This window comes from Oscarella lobularis, chromosome 10 (assembly GCF_947507565.1).
Source record: "Oscarella lobularis chromosome 10, ooOscLobu1.1, whole genome shotgun sequence".
NCBI lineage: Eukaryota > Metazoa > Porifera > Homoscleromorpha > Homosclerophorida > Oscarellidae > Oscarella > Oscarella lobularis.
The window spans coordinates 2,755,791-2,776,970 of NC_089184.1; the positions used below are offsets into that span (position 1 = coordinate 2,755,791).

The following is a 21,180-nucleotide window of genomic DNA, read 5'->3' on the forward strand; positions in this document are numbered from 1 at the left end:
GGTAGCAAACGCAGTTTGCGAGCCCGTATAACGGCGGAGGGAGGCTCTCTCAAGCGTGATCTTAGGGCCGGAAGTGTCTGTATCTATGTCTGTCTGTCTGCCTGTTTAAAATTGATCTGTACTATTTTCCGTTTTATAAATGCGCTGAGAAACCGAAACGAGAGTTTTGATTGTCACGCTCTGACGTCACAATCAAAAGTATCCACTCATGTACAGTTTGTACGTGGGTATGTATGCGTGTACGGGTAACAGGAAATATGACCCGTACACATGCATATGTCTTCAAATACAGAGCAAATTATGAAATACAATACGTCAGAAAAGCGCCTAATTAGAAAATACATTGCAATTATGTAGGTTTGTACAGTATGTAGTAGGACTGAGCTGTAGGAGCGCGCTAAGGGTAGTGATGACTACGTGAATATGTAGCAACATAAAAATTTATGACGTCACACTATGTAATGCACTCGCGTACAGTAAGCGGTGGGAGGCTCTGCATGATGGCAACACGGTGAACACCGGGCCATCATTCTCTAGTATAGTTTGCTCCTCCTGTGTCATTGATCCCAAAAGAAAGAACATCCGGGGGTGCTTTTTTATACGGGACGCCCCAGCTTTTGAAGCGAACATGGCAACATTCGTCACCAGCGACTCTACGACGTGTCCTCCGGCAAGACCTTGGTTGGAAGAGGCTAACGTCATGGCCTGAAACGTTCGCAGCGAGAATAGTCAAGACGTGGACGCGCAAGGGCGTTCCGTCGACGATTCGCATCGAATTGTGGCGCTGAAGACAAGTGCTCCGGAGCTGTCAATTTTCTCTCAACCTATATGCCGGTTTCTATTAGGAAAAGCTCAGAGAAGTGCTTGACAAGGCAATAATTAATTTAAAAAATCGAATAATAGATAATTCAATGTTTATTCCTAGGCGATTCACTCCCGGAATCGTTTGAGTTGCCTCCAAGCTTTCGCTCGGGCGTCGATTATGATTTCAAATTTTTGATGTTATCAGGCCGCACTACGTGTCTCAAAATCCTGACGGTTCTCGTTCATCTTCAACCAGTCATTCGCTCGTGTCCACTTCTCGCTCCTCTCGTTATCGTTCTCCTTCACTTTCTCGACGAGGAGCAATGCTTTGCATGTGCAACGTTCCTCCTAACGTCGAAAAGAATTTCATACTCAGATCAGTCATCGAAGCGTTTTGAAGCGACGAAACGTTCTCTCGTCGATTTTGCTCGCTCTCCATTAATGAATATAGGTAATATCTAATAGACAGTTTGCCTAAGTATTTTTTAGAGATCTTCGTTTCGATATCTTTTATCTCTTGCTCAGCGTCGCAGCAGCACGAAGCTCTCACTTCGTCACGAAAAAATGTAAGAACAGTCTTTCGGGTGGCTCACTTGGTTGTTTGAATGCCTGCCTTTTCCCTCATTGGTACATGTATAGCCTATGCGAGAGTCTGTTTAGCTGTACTAACTGGTGAACACGCAGGATAAATTGAGTTCAAGGCCGAAGACATATGGCCTAAAAGACGCCCATTTCATCCCAACAACAGTCATGACGACCTTTTGGATACTAGCTGCTCTTCTCTCCTTTGTGGAAGTCGAGTCAAAAGGTTTTGCTACCCTAATTGATACAGTCCGTTCTCCAAAGCCAACGCCTGTTCCTTTTGAGCTGTCCTTCTCAAGCCTGATAGCACTGACAGAGTCATGAAAGACGTCCACATTGTCGTCCTAGAGAAAAACACTACCGCGGAGCAAAGTAAGCCGAACAGGTCAGGTGGGAGCGATATCTAGAGAGTTCGTTTGGGCTCGGCTACCTTACGATTCTGAGCTGCATCTCGCTCTATAGAAGTCGAGTACAGTGTACTATTTCCAAATTTTACAGTCTCCTTTTGTGTATATGGCCTTTTTACGCCAAAAAATAGAAGTGTCTGACGAGTAAAAAAGCGATAATCGAGGAACTAATTTTGTGCTATTAATGACTAGTTCCGTGTTATTTAGGTGTAAATGACGCCAACGTGTACTCGATTAGAACAAAAGGGTAGGCATCCGTTAAAACAAAAGCTATACATGCAGCCAATCAAATGACTATTGTAGAGACTGCATGGCATACCCATATAAGAAATAATATAAATTTTCCACAGATGCAGTAAAACCAATGGAAAATTTAGTCTCCGACTAAAATTAAATCAAGGGCTACCATGTTCTAAACTGCACGTATTCATTTTGCTCTACTGTTTAACCTGCGTGTACGCATTTGAGAGCAGGCACTACAATTGTCATTTGTCTGCTCTTATATCTAAAATCGTCGCACAGGAGTATGATACACCAAAAATGTACGCTACCTATGTCTGCTATCTCTTGCGCTTAACTAGGCTATGCTACGATTATTTTAGTCTGGCGGTCACCAGTAAATAAATATTTACTGGAGGTTTTGATCTAGGAAAGAACCATGTGTCAATGGTCCTTCAATTGGTGGCAAAAAATCGCGAAAAAACGTTCGAGCTGAGACACGAGTTTACCGTTGGAGATGATTTCAAAGCTTATTCCGCTAAAATGAGTCCTGGGTAAATAACTGCTGTATATATGGTTAAGTTATTCATACTGTTCAAATTCACTTTTAGCGTGCTAAAGTTTGCACTGAAGCAGCCACACGTTCTTTACGTGGAACCTAACAGGATCATTCATCTCGACGACAGCGTCGATAGAAGTAAAAATTATTTTGAAAAAAGCGGTGAAAAAACTAAACCCCTTCAATGCCTACAACAACTCAATGCCGATTGGGTAAGTCATTTCATAGAGTGATTATTAAAACTAAATAAACAAATGAAAAGGGACTTGCAAGGACTTCGCAACGCAACTTTGAAAACAGAACTCTTTACTCATATCCAAGTACAATTAAAAAGATTCCTATTTTATCTACCATTTCTGGTAACTTGTCCGTAAGGTCAGTACCAGGGGAAAGGAGCTACAGTTTACGTCCTCGACTCGTCAGAAGAGCCATTCTTATAAGACATAATTCTTACTTTCTTTTAGTGGAATATACGCCGCTAACGAAGATTTTGAAAACAGAGCAACTTTCGTAAAAAAGGCATTACCTATTGTGATGTTTTCTACAGAGTTTTTTATTAAGGGAGCTGATTTTGTTTACAATAACACCAATATACCTGACGGAAGCGGTCACGGAACTCACGTTGCATGTCCGTATAACCTAACTAAAAAGAGTAGCTTTGAAAATATATTATAAAATGCAGCTCTAATTATCGGGCGCAAGTACGGTGAAGCAAAGCAAGCTAAGGTGGTCGCCGTCAGGGTGGCAGACGACGAAGACCATAGCACCGTAGAGTAAGAAAGCGTCGGTCTTATACCACACAAAACACGACGTGGCACTCGCCTTTTAGGCTATTTATGAAAGGGATAGAATGAGTTATTTCCAAAGTGCGAAAAAGCAAACAAACTGCCATTATGAAGTAAGGATCAATGCCGAATTTCCAAATTAATAAGTTCCCGGAACCGGCAGTATGTCAATGGGATTTTTTCAAAAACACAACCCTGAACGCATTAGTTGAACAAGCTTTCAAAAGTGTCAGTTAGCTCACACAAAAGACATGGCACTACGCTGTGATTAATTAATTTCATTCGTTAGGGTCTCGCCGCCGTCTCATCGGCTGGCAATGACGGTGTAGATGCGTGCGGCCGCTCTCCAGCATCAACCGTTGACGCGTAAAAAACTCGTCTACTATTATTTACGCACCTAATTATCTGGCTTAGTATTACTGTTGGGGCTTCAACAGAGGAAGACAAAATGTACAATCGCTCGAATCACGGTCCATGCATAAACGTCTTCGCTCCCGTAATATGAATTTATGGTCGAATTTTGAAAAGTAATCGTTTTACTTTACGAAGGGAAAATCTATCCTCGGTGCATATATAACCGGTCCCACTTCTTCGATCAAAATGACAGGTATAATTGAAAATATCTCATGTGTTGCACTTTGAAGACGGATATTTTGCAGGCACTTCAATGGCTGCCGCTTTAACAGTATACCGTTCTACTAGTTTACTTTAGGAATGAACAACGTACTAAATCTTGTCTTTTAAGTCTGGTATACTTGCAAAAATTCTGAGTGTGAATCTGAACCAAACTCCGGCGCAGTTGAGAGCCGATCTCTATAATAAGTAAGTAAACAAATAGCAGACCTGTGACAAAATTGCTCCTCTATATGAAAGAAATTGACTATTCAGAGCCTCTCCTCAAAAACTGAAAGACCTGCCGCCTAACACAAGGAACGAGCTTGTTTACTTTGGCTGTTGAAGGCACCGTCTCAAAGAAGAACTGGACACATTCTCGTCATGAAATTTGGTTCCGTTCGTGCTTTATATGTTGTGTGTTCACTCTCGTGTGATTTCGCTTGCACTTTTCTGGGTGAAGATCGACGTGCGCATTTCGAAGTGGTCTCTCTATTAGTCTCTCGTAGGCACCCTAGTGATACTCAAGGTAGGAAAGGTGGAACTCTTAAATACTCAGCGTTATATAGCTATGATAATTTCGAGTTTCACAACAGAATTTTTATCAGCAGGCCATAAGGCAGATATTAACTTAGAGATGGCTACTGCCGCCCGGCCGGCGTGAGCCAAAAGTCATTGAATTAAACCCCAAACTATCTCAAGTACGTGCTTCTAGAGTTTGGTCATGTCCACGTGCACGTCGCGATCGTACATAGCATGCAGCGGGTTTTGGGACACCCTGCTTTTGAAACAGCTAGCTCTTAAAATGATAAAAAAAAAACAAGATTTGAGCCTTTGCGAGTACCGCTTTTCAAAAGACAAGAGCCCCTCGGTGTTTCCTATTGCGAAGTTGACTTTTGTGAACTACGAGCAATTTTCAAAGGCAATTATTCCCATCAACGCTATGTACTCAGAATTTAGCCTCTCTAATAAAAGTCTTGACGTTGGCGATAGACTAAACGTTACGTTCACTCTTCAGTGAGAGAAACCAATTGAATTCGTCGCTACTCTCAAGGCTAAGAACGTAACTGAATATTTAGGAGAGATAATGACACAAAGTGTCCTTATCTACATGCAGCCTGAGCTCTTCTACTGTACCTAAAAGAAAGCCTGAGTCCCACGAAAAGCCTTGGCTCTCCAACTGCGAGTGACTTGGATCGCATGGGGCCAAAAGAGGAGCTAAACAAGGTAGCTAACTATTTCCCTGATGTTTGAAAGGACATGGCTCGAAGGTGGATGTGAAAATAGTAGAAGCGGCTCATAAGCACGAACCCCAAGAACACCCCCACAACATGCTCAAACTATGGATACGTCACAACAGAATCGGTGCGACGGTGACACTCCTATGCAGAGCTCTCTTGGACGTCAAGCATCGATTAGTTGCAGAAATGGTTTTCCCGGACGCCTCCAAACAACTCCTGCGTGAAAGTACCACCTCTCTGCCCTTCTAGAAGCACATTCGAATCAAGAACAACTTTCAAAAATCAAGAACTACAGTCCGTTGACTCCGTATAATAAAGCATGTGTACGAAACGACACAATTAAGCCCATTGTTTGGAACACGTTCTACTGCCTAATCAACCTAACGTACCTGAAAATCCATTGCATATAATCCATTGCGTAACGGTCTAAAGCAGGTGGCGGCTTCTAGCTAACGTCCGAGGGAAAGGAGCTACGACCTACTAATCTCTGTACCGCCCTACCTACTAGCAGCCGCAGACTAAACTCTAATGCAAGGGAAGGACCCGTGCATACCATCGTAGTTATGCAACGAGTGCAGACACGTTTATCTGCTCTAAAACCAGATGCTGTCCCATCTACACTCTCTGCGTCGTACATAACATGGGAGATTCATGCATGCTATGCCACTAAGCCTTCGCACGATCCCCAACCCGCCCTCAATTAGTCTGTCAGAAATCGAGTCCTAGTCTTTAGATTTGGTTGGAAATCAGTCTATGCCCAAAACGTGGCCAGTGGCACAGCATGCAATCACTCTATATACACACGATGCAGAGAGACGCGCCCCCTAAGTGAATGCCTTCACCATCGGGGGCCCTTACAGGAATGAGACAAACCTTGCGATCCATTGATTCTTTATTCATCACCAAAGTTGACACAAACCTAAAAGTGAAACACAGTCATGCGCATTCTTAAAGCGTTAAGACGCTTGACATGAAAGTAGAAGAGTAAGCGCGATGCGTGACAACCGTGGGTCCTACATAGGGGGCCCGGAACAAAATCTCGTACAGTACGAGAGAAACACTCGTTTGGAATGGCATAAGAGCAATCGCGAAAGCCATCGACGCCGGATTGCTTACCAGGTAACGGATGCGTCGTCTCCATCTTGGGGTTTCGCGAAGGGGGCGGAGCCTGCCTAAAAAAATCTTCCGCTACGACGTCCACGTACTCGACTCTAACAGGCATCCTGCGCATAAAATCGTGTCTGAAAAGAGTTAGAGACCCCTTCCAAGCTTACAATGCAGTCCTGAACAACGAAGAAAAGCGCCGATGTCGCGAGTACATGCCAAAGGGTCCCTGCATGGTTTCTTCGATATGACTCTCGGTGCAGTGCAACGTTCGACTTTCTTCATCTTCGTGCGTAGGATACGGAGTAGCGTAGAACAGGAAGAAGGGCTTCTTTGTATCGTCACTTTGGCTACAGTATACGGGACTTCTATTTCATCTCTGGTAGAACCATTATAAAATAAGAACAGAGAGACTAACTAAGACCTAAACGCCAATATTGCTCACGCCCCCAAATGGCTGAAGCCCCAACAGCGTTCAACGATGTCATCCAGCGTGTGTATGTACATCATGGGCCCTCCTGGTCGAGATACTCGGCGACACTATCACATTGATAGACAACCATGTGATGAGCATTCTCCTTGTGACAGATAACGGGATTAGACTCGAACAGGAAAAGAAAAAAAATGTAAATTGCGAAGATAAACTCATAAATTGATATGTGTATACTCCAATCAGGTAGCCGCCCTCCGATAGCACGAGCAATCAAAACGTCTTGCACCAGTACGTCGTATGAGACGACGGAACTGCTAAAGTAACTAGATAATGATGGCCTGCCCCGAACACCCTCAGTAGTCCGATCTGCGGTAGAAAAACTCGTACCACCAAAGGCTATCTTGACTGTACGATGTTTACTCTAGAAACACCTTGTGGCCTTAGCTTGTCACAGCCTTTCTTGAACGTAGCTCGTGGCAGTTTGTTCACGGTACCGTCCTGATAGGAGGGCGCCGTCATAGAAATGCGTTCATGAGTGAAATGCAAGGGTGCCTAAATGGCACGGATCGCGCGCCATAGTCATGCCTAATTTCTAAATGGAAAGAGCCCCTCTTAATTCTGGTGATAAGTATAGGTGCATAGAAGATAAATAAAGCTTGCACATTCTCGCAAAAGTTTGATAATGCCGTTAGTAAGCAATACTTCGTTACTTTCCTAAATCATGCAGACTCTTTGACATGTGCTTCAAAAAATTCTACCACCTTTCCATTAAAATCATCGCAGACATCAAGATGAATTTGATGGCGTCCTCCCACAAATTCGTGATACGCAGTAGGCCCGCGAACATTCGCCTTGATAATTTCCGCGTGGTGAACGGTAATCAGCGGATCACGGCTGCCGTGCATTAGAAGCGTCGGACACTTTACCCTTGCCAAACTGCCCTGGTAAATGTCCTCGCCCCATTCGTCGGCCAATCGCGTCACCCCGCGAACCCAAGCTGACCACAATCTCTGCATTACGTCTAAAGGGTAATAAGCGGTGACTCGGCTCAGGACCTCCTCATTCCACGCTGATAGGCTCTCGATTGCTACGAATTTGTCAACGGTTTTTCGTTCCAAGTACGCCATTACTCCCCAAATCATCAGGGCTTCAACGGCGTCAGGTCTCATAGCGGCCAAAATTAATGCGACTGTACCGCCATAGCACCACCTGAACATAAAAAGGGCGGTAACGGTAAGAGAAAAGCAAATAAAACGAGTATCGGAATGTAGCTAGCTCGCGAGGGTCGTTCATCAGACGTCTGCACATGGTAGCAGAACGTAATCAAATTAGTCAAATTTTACGTGTATGATGCTTCTATACCCTGCGACGGAATAGCGGTGTATCTTGAGCGAATCCATCAAACGGGCGACGTCGTCGGCGTCGGAGCGATAGAAATCGCCCGAAAAGTCTTTTTCGGGTGGACGCGATTCGCCGCAGCCGCGCAAGTCAACGGCGATCATGTCAAAGTGATCGCACATGAGCTGCGATTGGAGTTGCGGCGCGAAATCAAGCAGTCCTGTACTAACAGAACCATGGAGGAAGACGAGAACGGCGCTGCCTCTTCCCGCGCGACGGTAGTGGAGATTAACGCTGTTTACGCGAACCTAAGAAATAGGAGAATAATTTTAGCGTTGTAGGCGAGTCAAAAGATGCGATCTGGGCGCGTTGTAACTCGCTTTGCTGGTAAAAATGGTCGTGTCAGCCGTCGCTTGCATTTTCAATAGCAATGAGCGTGAGCGCAACCCCGTACACTGACATATATGGCTTCGAACAGCTGACGATGGCGTCGATGTCAGCTGACGATTACGTCGATTTCAGCAGAGCCCTATAAAAGATCTTTTATAGGGCTCTGGATTTCAGCTGGGCGTGACGTCATGCACGACTACCTTCCGCTCCAAATTCGTCTCCGTCGTTCCAGCCGCGCGCGTTATAACGTAACTGGCGATTCGCGGTAGTGCGCTTTCCCCTTAGCTTGTCACAATCCGTCTTGAACGTAGCTCGTGGCAGTTTGTTAACGGGACCGTCTAAATAGATAGGGGGCCGTCATATTCACCCTGAGTCAGAGTCAACTGCGCATGCACTCTCGATCGATCGAGTCTCTTGTGTTTCACCAGTATGCAGTGCAGCGTTTTGCTTCGACGAATAGCATGCAACTAAGTAGCCGGAAGCTTTCTATTTTGTGCGAATAGACCAGAAACAACGTTCTTCAAGTGAGAGATAATCGTGTGGCGTCTTAGAATCTCGTGAAGCTATTCGTACAGTGGTGTGCTGAGGCTCATTTTAAAAGCTGCTGTGAACGACCCGGTGGTTTCTAGAGAGCGTAAGCTGTGTATTATTTTTTAGACGTGTTTTATGGCATTAATTAACGTACGTCTGTATATACCTTCAGTATATAGCTCTTTGAAGACTTTCAAAGTAGCAGGGAGCTCAGACTACGGTACTAATCAGATGTGGTTACCAGTATTTGATTCGTCGTTCGTATTTATTTACCTATTTATTGATGTATTTTGTAAATAAATCTTTGTATCAGTTTGCTTTTGAAGAAGTTGGCCCTTACTGGAAAGAGCTAGGTGCCGCTCTTGGTTTTCAAATGCCTGAGCTAGACAGCATTGAGGAGTACCACCTGAATCGTTGTCTAAACGTCAAATTTATGGCCTGGGTCATGCTTGAGAAATATCGAGCAGCTAACGGTCGATGTCTCTTTCATCGGTTGAGCGCCTTCGCAAAGTTCTACGCAACGTGAAAAGAAGGCGAAGTGTCACTGTTCCTCAGGGAGACAGAAGCATAAGCGGTGAGATTTTGTCTAAATGTCTAAGAGTTAACGTAAGATTTTTCTTGTAGATCTTTTGCCTTGCTGCGTTGTAGATGATCGACGATTTTACAGGAGAGACGACGAGTTGCGAGAGATCGCACAGTATTTGTGGAACGGCAAAGCAAGATCGAGTCACGTTGAGCCAATCAACTCTCAGAAAATTCAGGCACGTTTTTTGCTTACGAAATTTTATTTTTTAATTTAACGTGTGATTTTCAGGTTGTCTCTGGTGTCGGCGGTGTTGGAAAAACGACTTTGGCTTTCAAATACGTTCACCGATACGTCAAATCGTATTCAGATGGCGTTTTCTATTTCAACACCGAATCGTATTCGTCGTTTCTGTTTTGGTTAAGAGAAAACGTAAATAGTCTTTTTAGGACTACATCGAAAATCATTTTGTTTGATCCCTTGTTGTAAAGATTGCGAGGTCGGCTGATCTGAGCAACGAGCGTGACGTCGGCAGTTCCGTGAGTTCGACGTCCGACGCTCTTCGCGTTTTCCTTCGCTATGTCAGTAGTCGTCCCCGATGTTTGCTTCTCTTTGACAATGCTGACGATTTCGGCTTTGTGATTGATGTCTTGCCTGGGCCTCAGGCTGCCTGTCACATCATCATCATTACGACGAGAAAAGCGCAGACGCACGACATCTTCTATCAGCGAAACGTCAACTTACTGCTCCTTAGTGTTCTTCAAAAGAGAAAGGCCGTTGTTGCGCTTCTTTCGTGGGCAGGAAAATCTAAAGACACTTGGCAAACTCTCGACTACAACGAGAAGAAATATGCAGAGAAAGTGGCCGCTGAGCCTCCTGTTGACGGTCTACCATTGGCTCTATCACACGCGGGGACATTCATTAACAGCACAGGATTATCTTTCTGAAGTACTGGAGAAAAATTGAAGCTGAAGCAAAGCGCTTGGAAGCAGCAGCATTAAATTTAGATAGCTTCTTGCGTTACTTTCATCTGTCCCATCTGAAAGAAGATCCTAGGCAACACAATGTTCATAGCATCCGTCAGTTCATTCGACTGGAGTCTCGCATGGTCGTCAACTATTGTGATCAGATTTCCGTCTTGCGTGCTCAGACCGCTCACAAGGAGAGGGAGAAGCATCGCGTATCTCTGACGTGGGAATTGGATCTTGACGACGTGAGAGACGATGAATCTCAGGAGGGTTATCTCCTTCTCAAGTGCTGTGCTGTCATGTCATCGCGTGATATTCCCCAAGACGTCGTCGCCGATGCTGCGTTTCAGACGAATCCTCTCGATAAGGAGTTCAAAATCTCAAAAGCCATTAGGATTTTGAACGAACACTCTCTTGTCCAGCAGATCAGTAGTCTTGATTATATCAGGATTGTTACCTTCTCCGTGCATCATTTGATTCAGGCAAGCGTGCTGCAACGAATGGTTGGAAGTATGGCGCGGGATTCGTGCCATAATTGGTTCTTTTATTTTTACCCCTATATTATATTTTTACCCTCATATTTTTACCCTCATATTTTTACTCTGATATTTTTACCCTGATATTTTTACTCTGATATTTTTACCCTGATATTTTTACCCTGATATTTTTACCCTTATATTTTTACCCTTATATTTTTACCCTTATATTTTTACCCTTATATTTTTACCCTTATATTTTTACCCTTATATTTTTACCCTTTTATTTTACCCTCATATTTTTACCCTGATATTTTTATTCTGATATTTTTACCCTGATATTTTTACCCTGATATTTTTACCCTTATATTTTTACCCTGATATTTTTACCCTTATATTTTTACCCTTATATTTTTACCCCTGCGTGCTTTTCGCTATATTTACCCAAAAAAGACAACGAGATTGCATTTATTATTTATCATGACAATAATCTCAGCAGAAATGAACGAGCATGAACGTAAACATCGATTCCGTAGTTATCGGTTTCCTGGAAATTATCGATTTCGTTGTCTAACTGAGAGAAAAGTTCTCTTGAAAGCGGCAAATTGATTTCAGGAACAATCACTTCCATCTCGTCATCATTTCGTTCTAATGATATACGTTCTTGATAATCGATTCCGTAATTTTCCCAGCTTCCCTCGTCCTGCGGTTATTTTAAGAGGAATTTGCAAATAAATTTTTCTCTTAGTTTTGGTTACCTCAGACGGTCCGAATAATTCGACGGCTGGCCTGTGCCTGGAATTGGCCAATTGCTGCATTCCTTCAACGCTAAGCTGCAATGGCGACTTTCCCAAACCACTTATTTTGTGCTGCTGCCAGCCTTCTCTCCAGGTGTCCAGATGCTGATTAATTCTGTTGAGATAGAGACACCTGGAGAGAAGGCTGGCAGCAGCACATAATAAGTGGTTTGGTAAAGTCGCCGCCATTGCAGCTTAGCGTTGAAGGAATGGAGCAAGTGGCCATGCAATTCCAGGCACAGGCCAGCCGTCAAATTATTCGAACCGTCTGAGGTAACCAAAACTAAGAGAAAAATTTATTTGCAAATTCCTCTTAAAATAACCGCAGGACGAGGGAAGCTGGGAAAATTACGGAATCGATTATCAAGAACGTATATCATTAGAACGAAATGATGACGAGACGGAAGTGATTGTTCCTGAAATCAATTTGCCGCTTTCAAGAGAACTTTTCTCTCAGTTAGATAACGAAATCGATAATTTCCAGGAAACCGAAAACTACGGAATCGATGTTTACGTTCATGCTCGTTCATTTCTGCAGAGATTATTGTTATGATAAATAATAAATGCAATCTCGTTGTCTTTTTTTGTGTAAATATAGCGAAAAGCACGCAGGGGTAAAAATATGAGGGTAAAAATATGAGGGTAAAAATATCAGGGTAAAAATATCAGGGCAAAAATATCAGAGTAAAAATATCAGGGTAAAAATATCAGGGTAAAAATATCAGGGTAAAAATATCGGGGTAAAAATTTCAGGGTAAAAATATCTGGGTAAAAATATGAGAGTAAAAATATGAGGGTAAAAATATAACATAGGGGTAAAAATAAAGGACCATTTATGGCACGAATCCCGCGCCATATTGGAAGCACGGACGACTTCGTCAGCGTCCTGAAGTTCGTTGCAAAAGCGTTATTCGAACGTCTTCCTGACGTCAACGACTTGAGCAATTATTTGATTAGTCCGATGGTGCTCTCCCTTACTCCTCACATCTATTCTACTGTAGAGAAGATGCTTAGAATGGGTATACTCGACGAAGGAGTCGATCCAGGTCTCGTTGACTGCGGCTGTCAATTAGCGCTTAGTTACAGGCACTACGAAGAGGCGGGATTTTTTTGCTCCCTTCGCGTTAAAGCTTTCGAAGCAAAATTCGACGACAATTTCCGACGAAGAAACCAGTCTTCGAAAGCGAAACTGTAAGTAAGAATCATTATGCATAGTCTCTTTCTTATGACCTTCTGGGTTAGATTACTATGATTTTGCGGTCAGTCAATACTGCTTAAAAAAATTAAAAGAGGTTGACGTGAACATTCGGCGATCCCTTAGCGGAATATCTTGCAAAACCCTTACAAGTTTTGAACTATTATTTTTTCACAAAGGTTGGAAAAAAGTTGATTAAGACATGTTAGGTTTAAATTTACTTTTGGTTTTATCATAGCAATGCCTTTGCTGGCGGACAGCCAAGAGTTTCAAGGATTTACGTCTGACGCCGAAGATACTCTTCAAAGCCTGCTCAGAGTTTCCGATTCTTTCGAAACTCTAGCGGCAGCCGCAGTCTGTTTTGATGGTCCGAAGAAGCTCGCGATTGCCGAATTTCCTTTACCAACTTTCACTAGTTTACCTAAGACTTTCACTTGTCTACAATAGTTTAGAGCGTGTTGATGATGAGCTCGGAGTCTTGCTAAAGGCTCTTTCCTTGGCAAAAAGTGGGCTCTTTGATCCTGGTATTTTTCTTGCTAACTGTTAGTGAGCTTTGCTTCTTTCTACAACAATACGTTTCATTTTAAATTCTGATTTCTAGGTCACCAGCGTCTTGGTTGGAGTCTAAAAGTGAACGGTTTACCAGGAAATGATCCCGGATTCTCACGAAGATATTGGAATGTGTGAGTCGGTGCCGTTTATGATGACTTCGTCTGTGCATTTTTCTTTTTGCAGTGCGTTTTGACATAAGCAGGTGCATGTCTCAGAAAGATCGTCTTTCCCAAGCGTACGAATTCTCACGTGAAGGTCTTTCAATCATAAGGTCCGCTTGTCCGCCTGAGCATCCTCTATTTGCAAAAGGTAAGTGGACCTTCATTTGAATTTTGAAAGTTCACTTTTTCTTTAGCGCTCTTCTATCACGGGCGAAAGCTTTGTTCTTTACAGAGATATAAAGAATGTATTGAATTTTTGGAAGAGAGGTTGTCTTGGTTTGAAAAAGGTCCTCAGATGTTTGATACTCTCACCGACAAAGCACAATGTACTTCAGATTGGAAAGGTCATATTACTACTGTTGTTTATTTTCAGGCCTTGCTGTTTTGGGAAATGCTTTGCTTGAAGGAGGGTCGATCATCACTTGCGCAGAACAAAGAGCACAAAAAATAATTTGCTATTTGAAGGAGCGCTTTACACCAAACTTTATCCTGGTGGAAAATATGAATTATCGATACGTATGCCTTTGAATGCTAAGCTACGGAGTAGCAAGTTATGGTTTATCTAAAGCTTGTATTACGCTCTGTGAAGTTAATTTGTCAATGGAGAAATTTGACGACGCGTTGGAATTATCGGAAATGGCTTGGGGCGCCGTCAAGAATTGTCCTGAGGCTAGAATATGCCTTGAGTTGCGCCATCTTTCACAGCCGACTATAGTCTTGTCTAAGTTTTTTTATAAAGTGCTTCCTCTGTACGTGAAGTTCCTGTGTGCGAAAAAACAGTTCAGTAAAAGCGAGGAATTGCTGATCAGATTTAGAAAAGATACCAAATATCTGCCTCCGGAGCATCAAAGTATAAAGCGTTGTGAGCGCAAAATGCGTCCCACTTATTTACATATAGGATTTTTAAATCAATTAATTAATTGCAGTGCAAATGGCTGAAGCTGAGCAAAATCATTTCAAAGAAGAGTTCGGGTGGAATTAATTCACGACGAAGACGTATGGAGCTTTAGGAGCAGCTCCGAACTTCACTAGCCATATTTTTCTAAACAAGATATTTCGACGCGTTGATTGTTTACTATTTGTTACCCTACTTGATAATTCTGCGGCGTCGGTGCTACAGAAAACTGATCGACGAAAATTTGGCTTTACTGAATTAATCACGCATGCCTCTACAAATTTCCCAAAATATTCGCTAACAAGAATCACGTCGACTACGGCTTCGTCCATGGACAGGAAGCAGCAAAATAGGGACAAAAGCTACTGCAAGCTTAAATGTGCATTCAGAGTATGCACGTTACTTCCACTTGGAAGTATAGATATAAGGCGCACATATATAGGCCATAGTAGAATCGGTTAGGTGTGCATTTAGAGAATGCTTCTTCGTTCGTACTACTTTCACACCTTACCTGCACTAATATGGTCTAGCCCTGTGGAAGTCCTATTTCTTCTATAAAGGTTGCATATTACTTATTTACCAAAAAACACATACTGCTAAGAGTAATATACAAAGGCAAGCTTTTTTTTCGGTTAGAAAATTCTTTACTATCTATGATGCAGAGTCCAACATCTTACAGAGACAATCACAGTTGTCCGGGATTCCTCTAGTATCACGTGATACAAAATTGGGCGAAACTTCGCTCTGGAAAGAATCGCCGGCCTCCTTGTTCGATCACGCTAGCAGACGTAGCGGCGAGCGCAGAGCACAACGCACTCTTCTTTCTCACCACGTATTGCGCGGTTCGAAGGCTAAGTACGTACGGCCTAGCCAAGCAAGCCAGGCCCTTCGAGCAGTTCGCGAGTGAGAGAAGCCGCGCCCCCAAACCTCGCGCGCTAAGCCCAACGATTACTCTCGATACTCTCGCCAGGGACTCTCGCGATCTGCTCGAAGGGCCTGGCTTGCGAGACTACGTACGGCCGGCCGCTGGAAACGAATCCGGTCGCCGTTGGAGGGGAAGGACGGCAAAAGGGATAAAGTGAAGACTCGGGTTCGCACCACATCTTATCGGGCCCGGCTCCTTTGCACTTCTCAGACGTCTACTTGTTTTTTTCTCCCACCATTATGATCGATTTGATCACTGATCCATGGGAAGCAAAAGCACGTCCGCTTCTTCCTATTCTCGAGGAGAAAATGAAATTCGACTACATTCTGACGCCTCTCTTCAGCCGCAAATTGATCACGAAACATGAGGGGGACGAGCTTAGGTCGCTAAACGTTAACAAAGAGAAAGTAGGTAAATTGATCGTCGACATACTGCCGAGCAAAGATCAACGAACTTTCGCCGAATTCGTTGACATTCTGCGAAATACGGAAGGCCAGGAGTACCTTGCCGAGCTCATAACTCAAAGCAATGGAGAGGCAGACCTTCGGTGAGTTGGATAGTAGCATTTCCGGAGTTGGATAGTAACGTACATTTCCGGAGTGAAGAAGGGTTCTGTGTATAAGATTGAATCTTGCTAACACAATTATCCCCTTAGATGTGACAAAGTTGTTAAAGACGATGAACTACGGAGAGACAGTGTTTTGGGTATCATGTCTTTTATTACGTAGGATTTTGTATTTCTCTACTACGTGGGGTAGATGTTCCTCTCAGTCGACCTGCATATCAAGCAAAAAGTTCATACGTTGCTCGCACGTAAGGAGTACAGTACAGGTATATACAGTATAGCGTTTTCAGATCTATGACTTGGCTTTTTGCAGACACATTATACACGCATACATATACATTTATATACCTTTTTATATATGTCTGTATGTACGTACAGTATATACGGTTATCTGTAGTATGAGTATAGACCCTTACTTCGTCTACGTGTAAGCGAAAATCCGCAGCGTATGTAGAGATCCTAGAAGTGTTGCAATAACACTAAAAGAATTCTGTTTTATTCGCGAAAAGATTATCTACGTGAAAAAAATTGAATAAGGCGATGAGCATGACTTTCTTTTAGCAATAGAGCGTCTTGAACGATTTTTTCTATTTAGTTGTTTATCTTTTTGTAGCTCAAAGCAAATATCCTTTGACGAGAAAGATTGGGTTGTGCTTCTTGAGGATATTTCTGCTGACTGGTGCAGTGGTTGCGTTAACGGACGAATCGGTCTCTTTCCCCGTACTTCCTTATTTGGTATTTTGAAAGTTTTGCTTCGGTACTCGAATGAAAAGAAAAGGTTCTCTTTTTTAGGAATTGCGTCGACGAAGCGTATGGACAGAAGAAGAGTGTCGTCGTGTTCGTCCTTTCACAGCGCTGTTTCTGACTCTTGTGAGCTGCATGGTTTCTCAGTATATGCGCGTGGGTTCTTTCCCTACTACTTCATTTTAGGCATAAACGACCCGATTGAGCGTTGTGTAACGGATCCTATTCTATCTAGCAGTGGAGCTATTTTGAGCTTGAAGCAGTAAGGCCCACTGTGCTTAGACGGTAGTAATTTTGGAGGGCCCTAGTGCAGATTGTCGGAGGGGTTGCGATTGCAATTCCAAGCCTTCCTTCATCCCGGATGGGGGTTTGATACGAGCAAACAGGTCGTCAGCATTTCATTTTCAAGGAACTACTTCGCAAGTGATGACTCGTCAACTTCTAAGGCTCTGTTGCCCATGAAGGTTGAAGAAATTATGTAATAAAATCGAGGGGTTCTGTGATTATTTTTGCGATGCTTTGGCTTGTAGCGAGACAGCCTACGGTCGCTTGTTCATGATATCAAGCAGTATTTTGACCGTTCTTCCTGATCTTCCCGAGGCTTCTCTTATTGAGTACCATTACGTTGTGACTGACGATTACAAGCATGAATTCAAAACCGAGATGTTGGAGCTTCCACCAGAAGCCAAAAATTCTTCGTGCAATCGTGCTTTGTCCCTATGTTGCAAACACGCTGAAAACGGTGAGCTGGACACGTTATTATTTAGATCTTATTTTTTTGTATTAAAAACAGGTTTGCTTATCCAACGTGATGGTGTTGTCGAACCGCCGACGCCGCAAAGTTGGAGCCTTTGGTTCAAAGACTGTTTCTCCGCTGAAAGAACGATTGAAAAAAAATGCTTAGAGGCCATGGCTCCGAAGTGGTTTGATTGCGATGAGTCGGACATGCTCGCTTCGGAAGCTATTCGTATTCTTGATGTCGTCGTCGAGAGTTTGATCTCCACTGTAGTAAAAGTTTCTTCCTTTAGTGAAACATCGAATGTCAAGAAGAACATAAACGTCAAAAAGGTAGGAAGAACTAAGTTTCTTTCTTGTTGGTTTGCATGTGCGTGCTAGCTACTCTGCGCTGTTTTAAAGCCGAAAATATCTAAACTTCGAACTGTGGACGTTTCGGACGACGAGGCGGAACAGTCGGCGGTGTGTGCAACAGCCATTGCAGTTTTAGTAGAGAAGTACCTCTTGGCTGATCTGCTTGATGTTGCTGATTTTGAGACCCTAGCATCAGCTTTGATTCTACGCTTCGATGCGTCGACGCGCACTTGTCGATCGTTAGACAGAATAATTGCACAGTTTTCCCATAAGAGAAGGTACTTTTCCCAGTTACCGTATTATTTTTGATGATTTTTTGCAGTGTGCCACTTGCTGCGGCTCGGTATATGTGCAATGAAATGTGCAAGAAGAAATCTTGGAAATAGGTATTTGCAATGCCTCTAGTTCATCTTTTGAGCGGATCAATAGAGCCGTTTGAGAAGCCTCCAGTTCTTGATTGGGAGAGTCAGGAATGGTGGTGCTTGGAAGGGTTAGACAGTCGGTCCATTTTTATTGCACCGTGCGTATAGTATCCTATGGCTTCTAGTAATTCACATTATCATAAGCTTTTTTTCAGACCTTTGGAGAGTAGCATTTTTTCTCTGACTCAGTTGGACTCTCTTCTCTTGCGAAATGTCCTTTTTGCATTGAATTTGAAGGATCTGAGTAAGTGGAAAAAATATGCTTCGCATATTGAACTGGTCACGTCCATTGTAAAAAAAATGCGTAATCAAAATCTTACTGTTGATTGCTTGGAGATGACTCAGGTCTGATTCAGTTAGATAGATTTATTTCACATCTCTAATTAAGGGCCCCTAATGTAGATGAACTTTCTCAAAGAGAACCTTGAACAACTGAATGCTACTACTAATTCAAGCGTTAATGAAAAGTTGGATTTTTATTTGCTTCAGCGGTTCTACGTTCACATTTATTTCCTTAGTATCATTGACTCGCATTTGGTTTTTGATGACGTAAAATGGCGGGCTACGGTCGTAGTTGAGCTTCTGCAGCGATTTTCGCGCGCTGACAGCCTGTCGACTAATCTTTCGAGCCTCCTGCTTGTATTGGTGCATTTGTTATTTGCGTATATTAGCATCCTTGGCGACAAAGCCACAACAAACGTTGCGAGCATTAGCAGATTGACAACGGATTTAACGGATGAGGTCGGCAAAGTTATCTGTGGTTGGATAAGAAAATTCAAGTCTGGAGGCGAATCCTTAGATTCTATTCTGATGGTACGTTTATTTTGCCTTCATTTTCTTTTCTTCACGCGTTTTTTAGTTTTGTGATAATTTTTTGAAGATCGAAGTTGTTGATTCCACTTTAAGTGAGCTTTTGGTGTCTGTTCTCTCTGCGGAAATAGACAGTCTGTTAGAGGTATTTTTATACATTTTGCGCGTTTTTTTGCCTATGCTTGGTACGTATAGGAAAGGGGGAAGGAAGTTGTTATTGTTTTTTGCCAAATTGAAAGTTTGAGTTGTCACTCGAAACTGAGAGAGTGCGTAGCAAAGTTCACAGCAAGAGCCCTGGAGGACGTCATTACCGTATGATTCTATCTAATCTTTCATCTTTTGACTTGTGTCTTATTTACGTCTGCAATAGAAAGACAAAAGCCTGCAAGCATTATTGGACACAGTTCTTAAAAAGTGTCCAGGGAATTCTCCTGATGTGTTGTCGAATCGATTTTTGAAACTTATTTTGAGTGAAAATGTTCCAGACAAAAAGCAATCAAACGAGATTTGGCTGAGGAGCATTTTAACGTGGCCTCTGTGGAAGACTTATTTTTTCGAGAACGGTAAAGAAAAATACGAAAAAGCGTTATCTAATAGTGAGAGCTTAGATTTCAGTGACAGTGATCGGGACATCCTCCTTTGCATCTCTAAGGCAAAGACAGTTGTTGCTGACGTTGTTCAGCTTCTGGAAGAAGACAGACTCTCCGTCACGCATTTTGATACGTCAAGTAAAAGAGATACTTTTCTGGAAGTATGTTGCCGGCTCGATGCTCAAACGCCAGGCAATTCTCTGCGTTTGAGGCACAAGGCAAGAGTTGCTCTCGAGAAAGCGTTCAAAGCTGAAAAACGTGTTCTGCGCAACTTTCTACGGCTCTGCGAAGAATTAGGAAACGGTATAATCGATGCTAAGTCTACTGTTTCCGTCTCCTTGAATTTGTATCTTTAGTGTCCCTCAACGAGATTTCTGAGAAAATAGGCGATGCTGACGAAGAGCCTGTGTTGTTTACGGGATTCAAGCATTTGCAGCCGTATATAGAGAAGCTGAACGACCTTCACGGAAGCATTGTTTTTCAGGATCTATGGCACGAGCATACGTCCCAGCCGCTGGAACCTGTCGATTCATTGGAAAAGTTACTTCAGTCCGTCATTCGGCCTATATTTGCTTCTTGGAAGCGACTTTATGTGAGCATCAAACGCGGTACAGTGACCGCGTTCGACGTGCAAAGATACTTTGGAAAAGTTTTTCTCAGCAAAGAGAACCTTGAACAGGAGCTAAAGATGATGCTGAAGTACATTGATTTCGAGTCAAGTCTAAGTGATTGGCTGAACGAACGAATAGAGCAAATCCTTTTGTTCGGCAGGAGACATTTTGTATGCAGCATTTCGAAACTCGTTAGGAAGATATGTGAGGCACTTGGTGCAGAAAGATTTACTCTTTGCCCACTCTTTACTTTTAATGAGGTATTTGCTCTCTCGCTTAATCGTTATGATTCAAAAAGGTTTTATTTATCAGAAAGAGCCTATGCCGAGTTTGCAAGATTATCCTCCGCTCCTGAAACAATTCCTAATTTCTCTGAACCCAGAACGAATTGCTGTCCTGAATCGGTTATCAAGCGAAAGCGAAAGTTTCTTGAAGAAGATAAAGGATGTGGACGTCGAGGGTAGGCTCTCCTCTTCTTATTGTATAACTATACTCCTCAACCCATTAACTTAGGTCAGACCGTGTTGCAGGATTTATGCCATATTTGGAGCATAGTTTCAAAGTATCAAGTATTGGTTGGTGATAACATTTAGTTCGGTCGCTGTGTTTATATCCGTAGCTGCGCATGCATTTGTATACCTTTCTTCCCCCTCCCTCCTCCCTATCTCCTTCCCTCTTGTACCCCCTCCGTGCGTAGTTTTAGGGCGTCAAATTATTGCTAGCTATAAAAGAATAGCATTTTTTACTTGATCGCTGTCTCTGCGCTTAGCGCACTGGAATCGACTCTTTTGATTTGTCGAGAGTCGCTTTTGTCATGTAATTTAGTAAACTTTTCGTTCCTCTCCCTCTAAC

The 21,180-nt window shown here is 42.9% G+C and overlaps 3 protein-coding genes, 2 long non-coding RNA genes and 1 pseudogene across 11 annotated transcripts in view; 3 read left to right on the forward strand and 3 right to left on the reverse strand.

Annotated features, from left to right (window-relative positions):
- LOC136192457 (DBH-like monooxygenase protein 1 homolog) overlaps positions 1 to 6,989 on the reverse strand; it is a 30,796-nt gene extending 23,807 nt beyond the window's left edge. Inside the window, exon 1 of the mRNA XM_065981082.1 lies at positions 6,981 to 6,989. The gene's annotated coding sequence lies outside the window, so the exon portion shown is untranslated. The remainder of the gene's footprint in view (positions 1 to 6,980) is intronic.
- Positions 824 to 6,646, reverse strand: LOC136191941 (uncharacterized). 2 transcript variants are annotated; one of them, XR_010671043.1, is made up of 6 exons: positions 6,484 to 6,646; positions 6,326 to 6,432; positions 6,083 to 6,128; positions 3,167 to 3,214; positions 2,605 to 3,112; positions 824 to 2,550 (listed from the first exon to the last, which is right to left on the reverse strand). It is a non-coding gene; the product is annotated as an uncharacterized lncRNA (long non-coding RNA). The 2 variants fall into 2 exon arrangements; XR_010671042.1 differs by having other exon boundaries at positions 2,605 to 3,214.
- LOC136191808 (uncharacterized) lies at positions 3,480 to 4,449 on the forward strand. The gene is made up of 7 exons (XM_065980223.1): positions 3,480 to 3,584; positions 3,646 to 3,722; positions 3,771 to 3,852; positions 3,906 to 3,963; positions 4,016 to 4,041; positions 4,102 to 4,178; positions 4,245 to 4,449. The coding sequence occupies exons 1-7, from the start codon at positions 3,480 to 3,482 to the stop codon at positions 4,312 to 4,314; spliced, it is 495 nt and encodes a 164-aa protein (XP_065836295.1). The 3' UTR covers positions 4,315 to 4,449.
- A 476-nt stretch (positions 6,990 to 7,465) lies between the features above and the next one.
- LOC136192286 (valacyclovir hydrolase pseudogene) lies at positions 7,466 to 8,546 on the reverse strand (annotated as a pseudogene).
- Positions 8,547 to 12,910: 4,364 nt separating this feature from the next.
- LOC136192346 (uncharacterized) lies at positions 12,911 to 13,112 on the forward strand. Its single transcript, XR_010671130.1, has 3 exons — positions 12,911 to 12,960; positions 13,012 to 13,028; positions 13,091 to 13,112. It is a non-coding gene; the product is annotated as an uncharacterized lncRNA (long non-coding RNA).
- Positions 13,113 to 15,528: 2,416 nt separating this feature from the next.
- LOC136192554 (E3 ubiquitin-protein ligase rnf213-alpha-like) lies at positions 15,529 to 21,078 on the forward strand. Of its 6 annotated transcripts, XR_010671173.1 has the most exons (13): positions 15,529 to 16,044; positions 16,153 to 16,202; positions 16,256 to 16,310; positions 16,676 to 16,797; positions 16,855 to 16,944; positions 16,993 to 17,068; positions 17,120 to 17,284; positions 17,337 to 17,548; positions 17,600 to 17,874; positions 17,923 to 18,038; positions 18,086 to 18,173; positions 18,218 to 18,281; positions 18,325 to 18,384. XR_010671173.1 is itself a non-coding variant. In XM_065981197.1 (12 exons), the coding sequence occupies exons 1-11, from the start codon at positions 15,737 to 15,739 to the stop codon at positions 18,279 to 18,281; spliced, it is 1,668 nt and encodes a 555-aa protein (XP_065837269.1). In that variant the 5' UTR covers positions 15,529 to 15,736; the 3' UTR covers positions 18,325 to 18,415. The 6 variants fall into 6 exon arrangements, 5 of the variants coding, with proteins under 5 accessions (XP_065837269.1, XP_065837271.1, XP_065837268.1 ...); XM_065981197.1 differs by having other exon boundaries at positions 17,923 to 18,173; positions 18,325 to 18,415; XM_065981199.1 differs by having other exon boundaries at positions 18,218 to 18,357.
- The last annotated feature ends 102 nt before the right edge of the window (positions 21,079 to 21,180 follow it).

Coding starts and splice junctions, on each gene's coding strand:
- LOC136191808 (XM_065980223.1), top strand. CDS start 3,480: ATGCCGAATTTCCAAATTAATAAGTTCCCGGAACCGGCAGTATGTCAA. Junction 3,585..3,645: donor TTGAACAAGCTTTCAAAAGT/GTCAGTTAGCTC, acceptor TTCATTCGTTAG/GGTCTCGCCGCCGTCTCATC. Junction 3,723..3,770: donor CCAGCATCAACCGTTGACGC/GTAAAAAACTCG, acceptor TATCTGGCTTAG/TATTACTGTTGGGGCTTCAA.
- LOC136192554 (XM_065981195.1), top strand. CDS start 18,291: ATGCCTCTAGTTCATCTTTTGAGCGGATCAATAGAGCCGTTTGAGAAG. Junction 20,021..20,073: donor CTGCGAAGAATTAGGAAACG/GTATAATCGATG, acceptor TTGTATCTTTAG/TGTCCCTCAACGAGATTTCT. Junction 20,789..20,841: donor AAAGGATGTGGACGTCGAGG/GTAGGCTCTCCT, acceptor CCATTAACTTAG/GTCAGACCGTGTTGCAGGAT.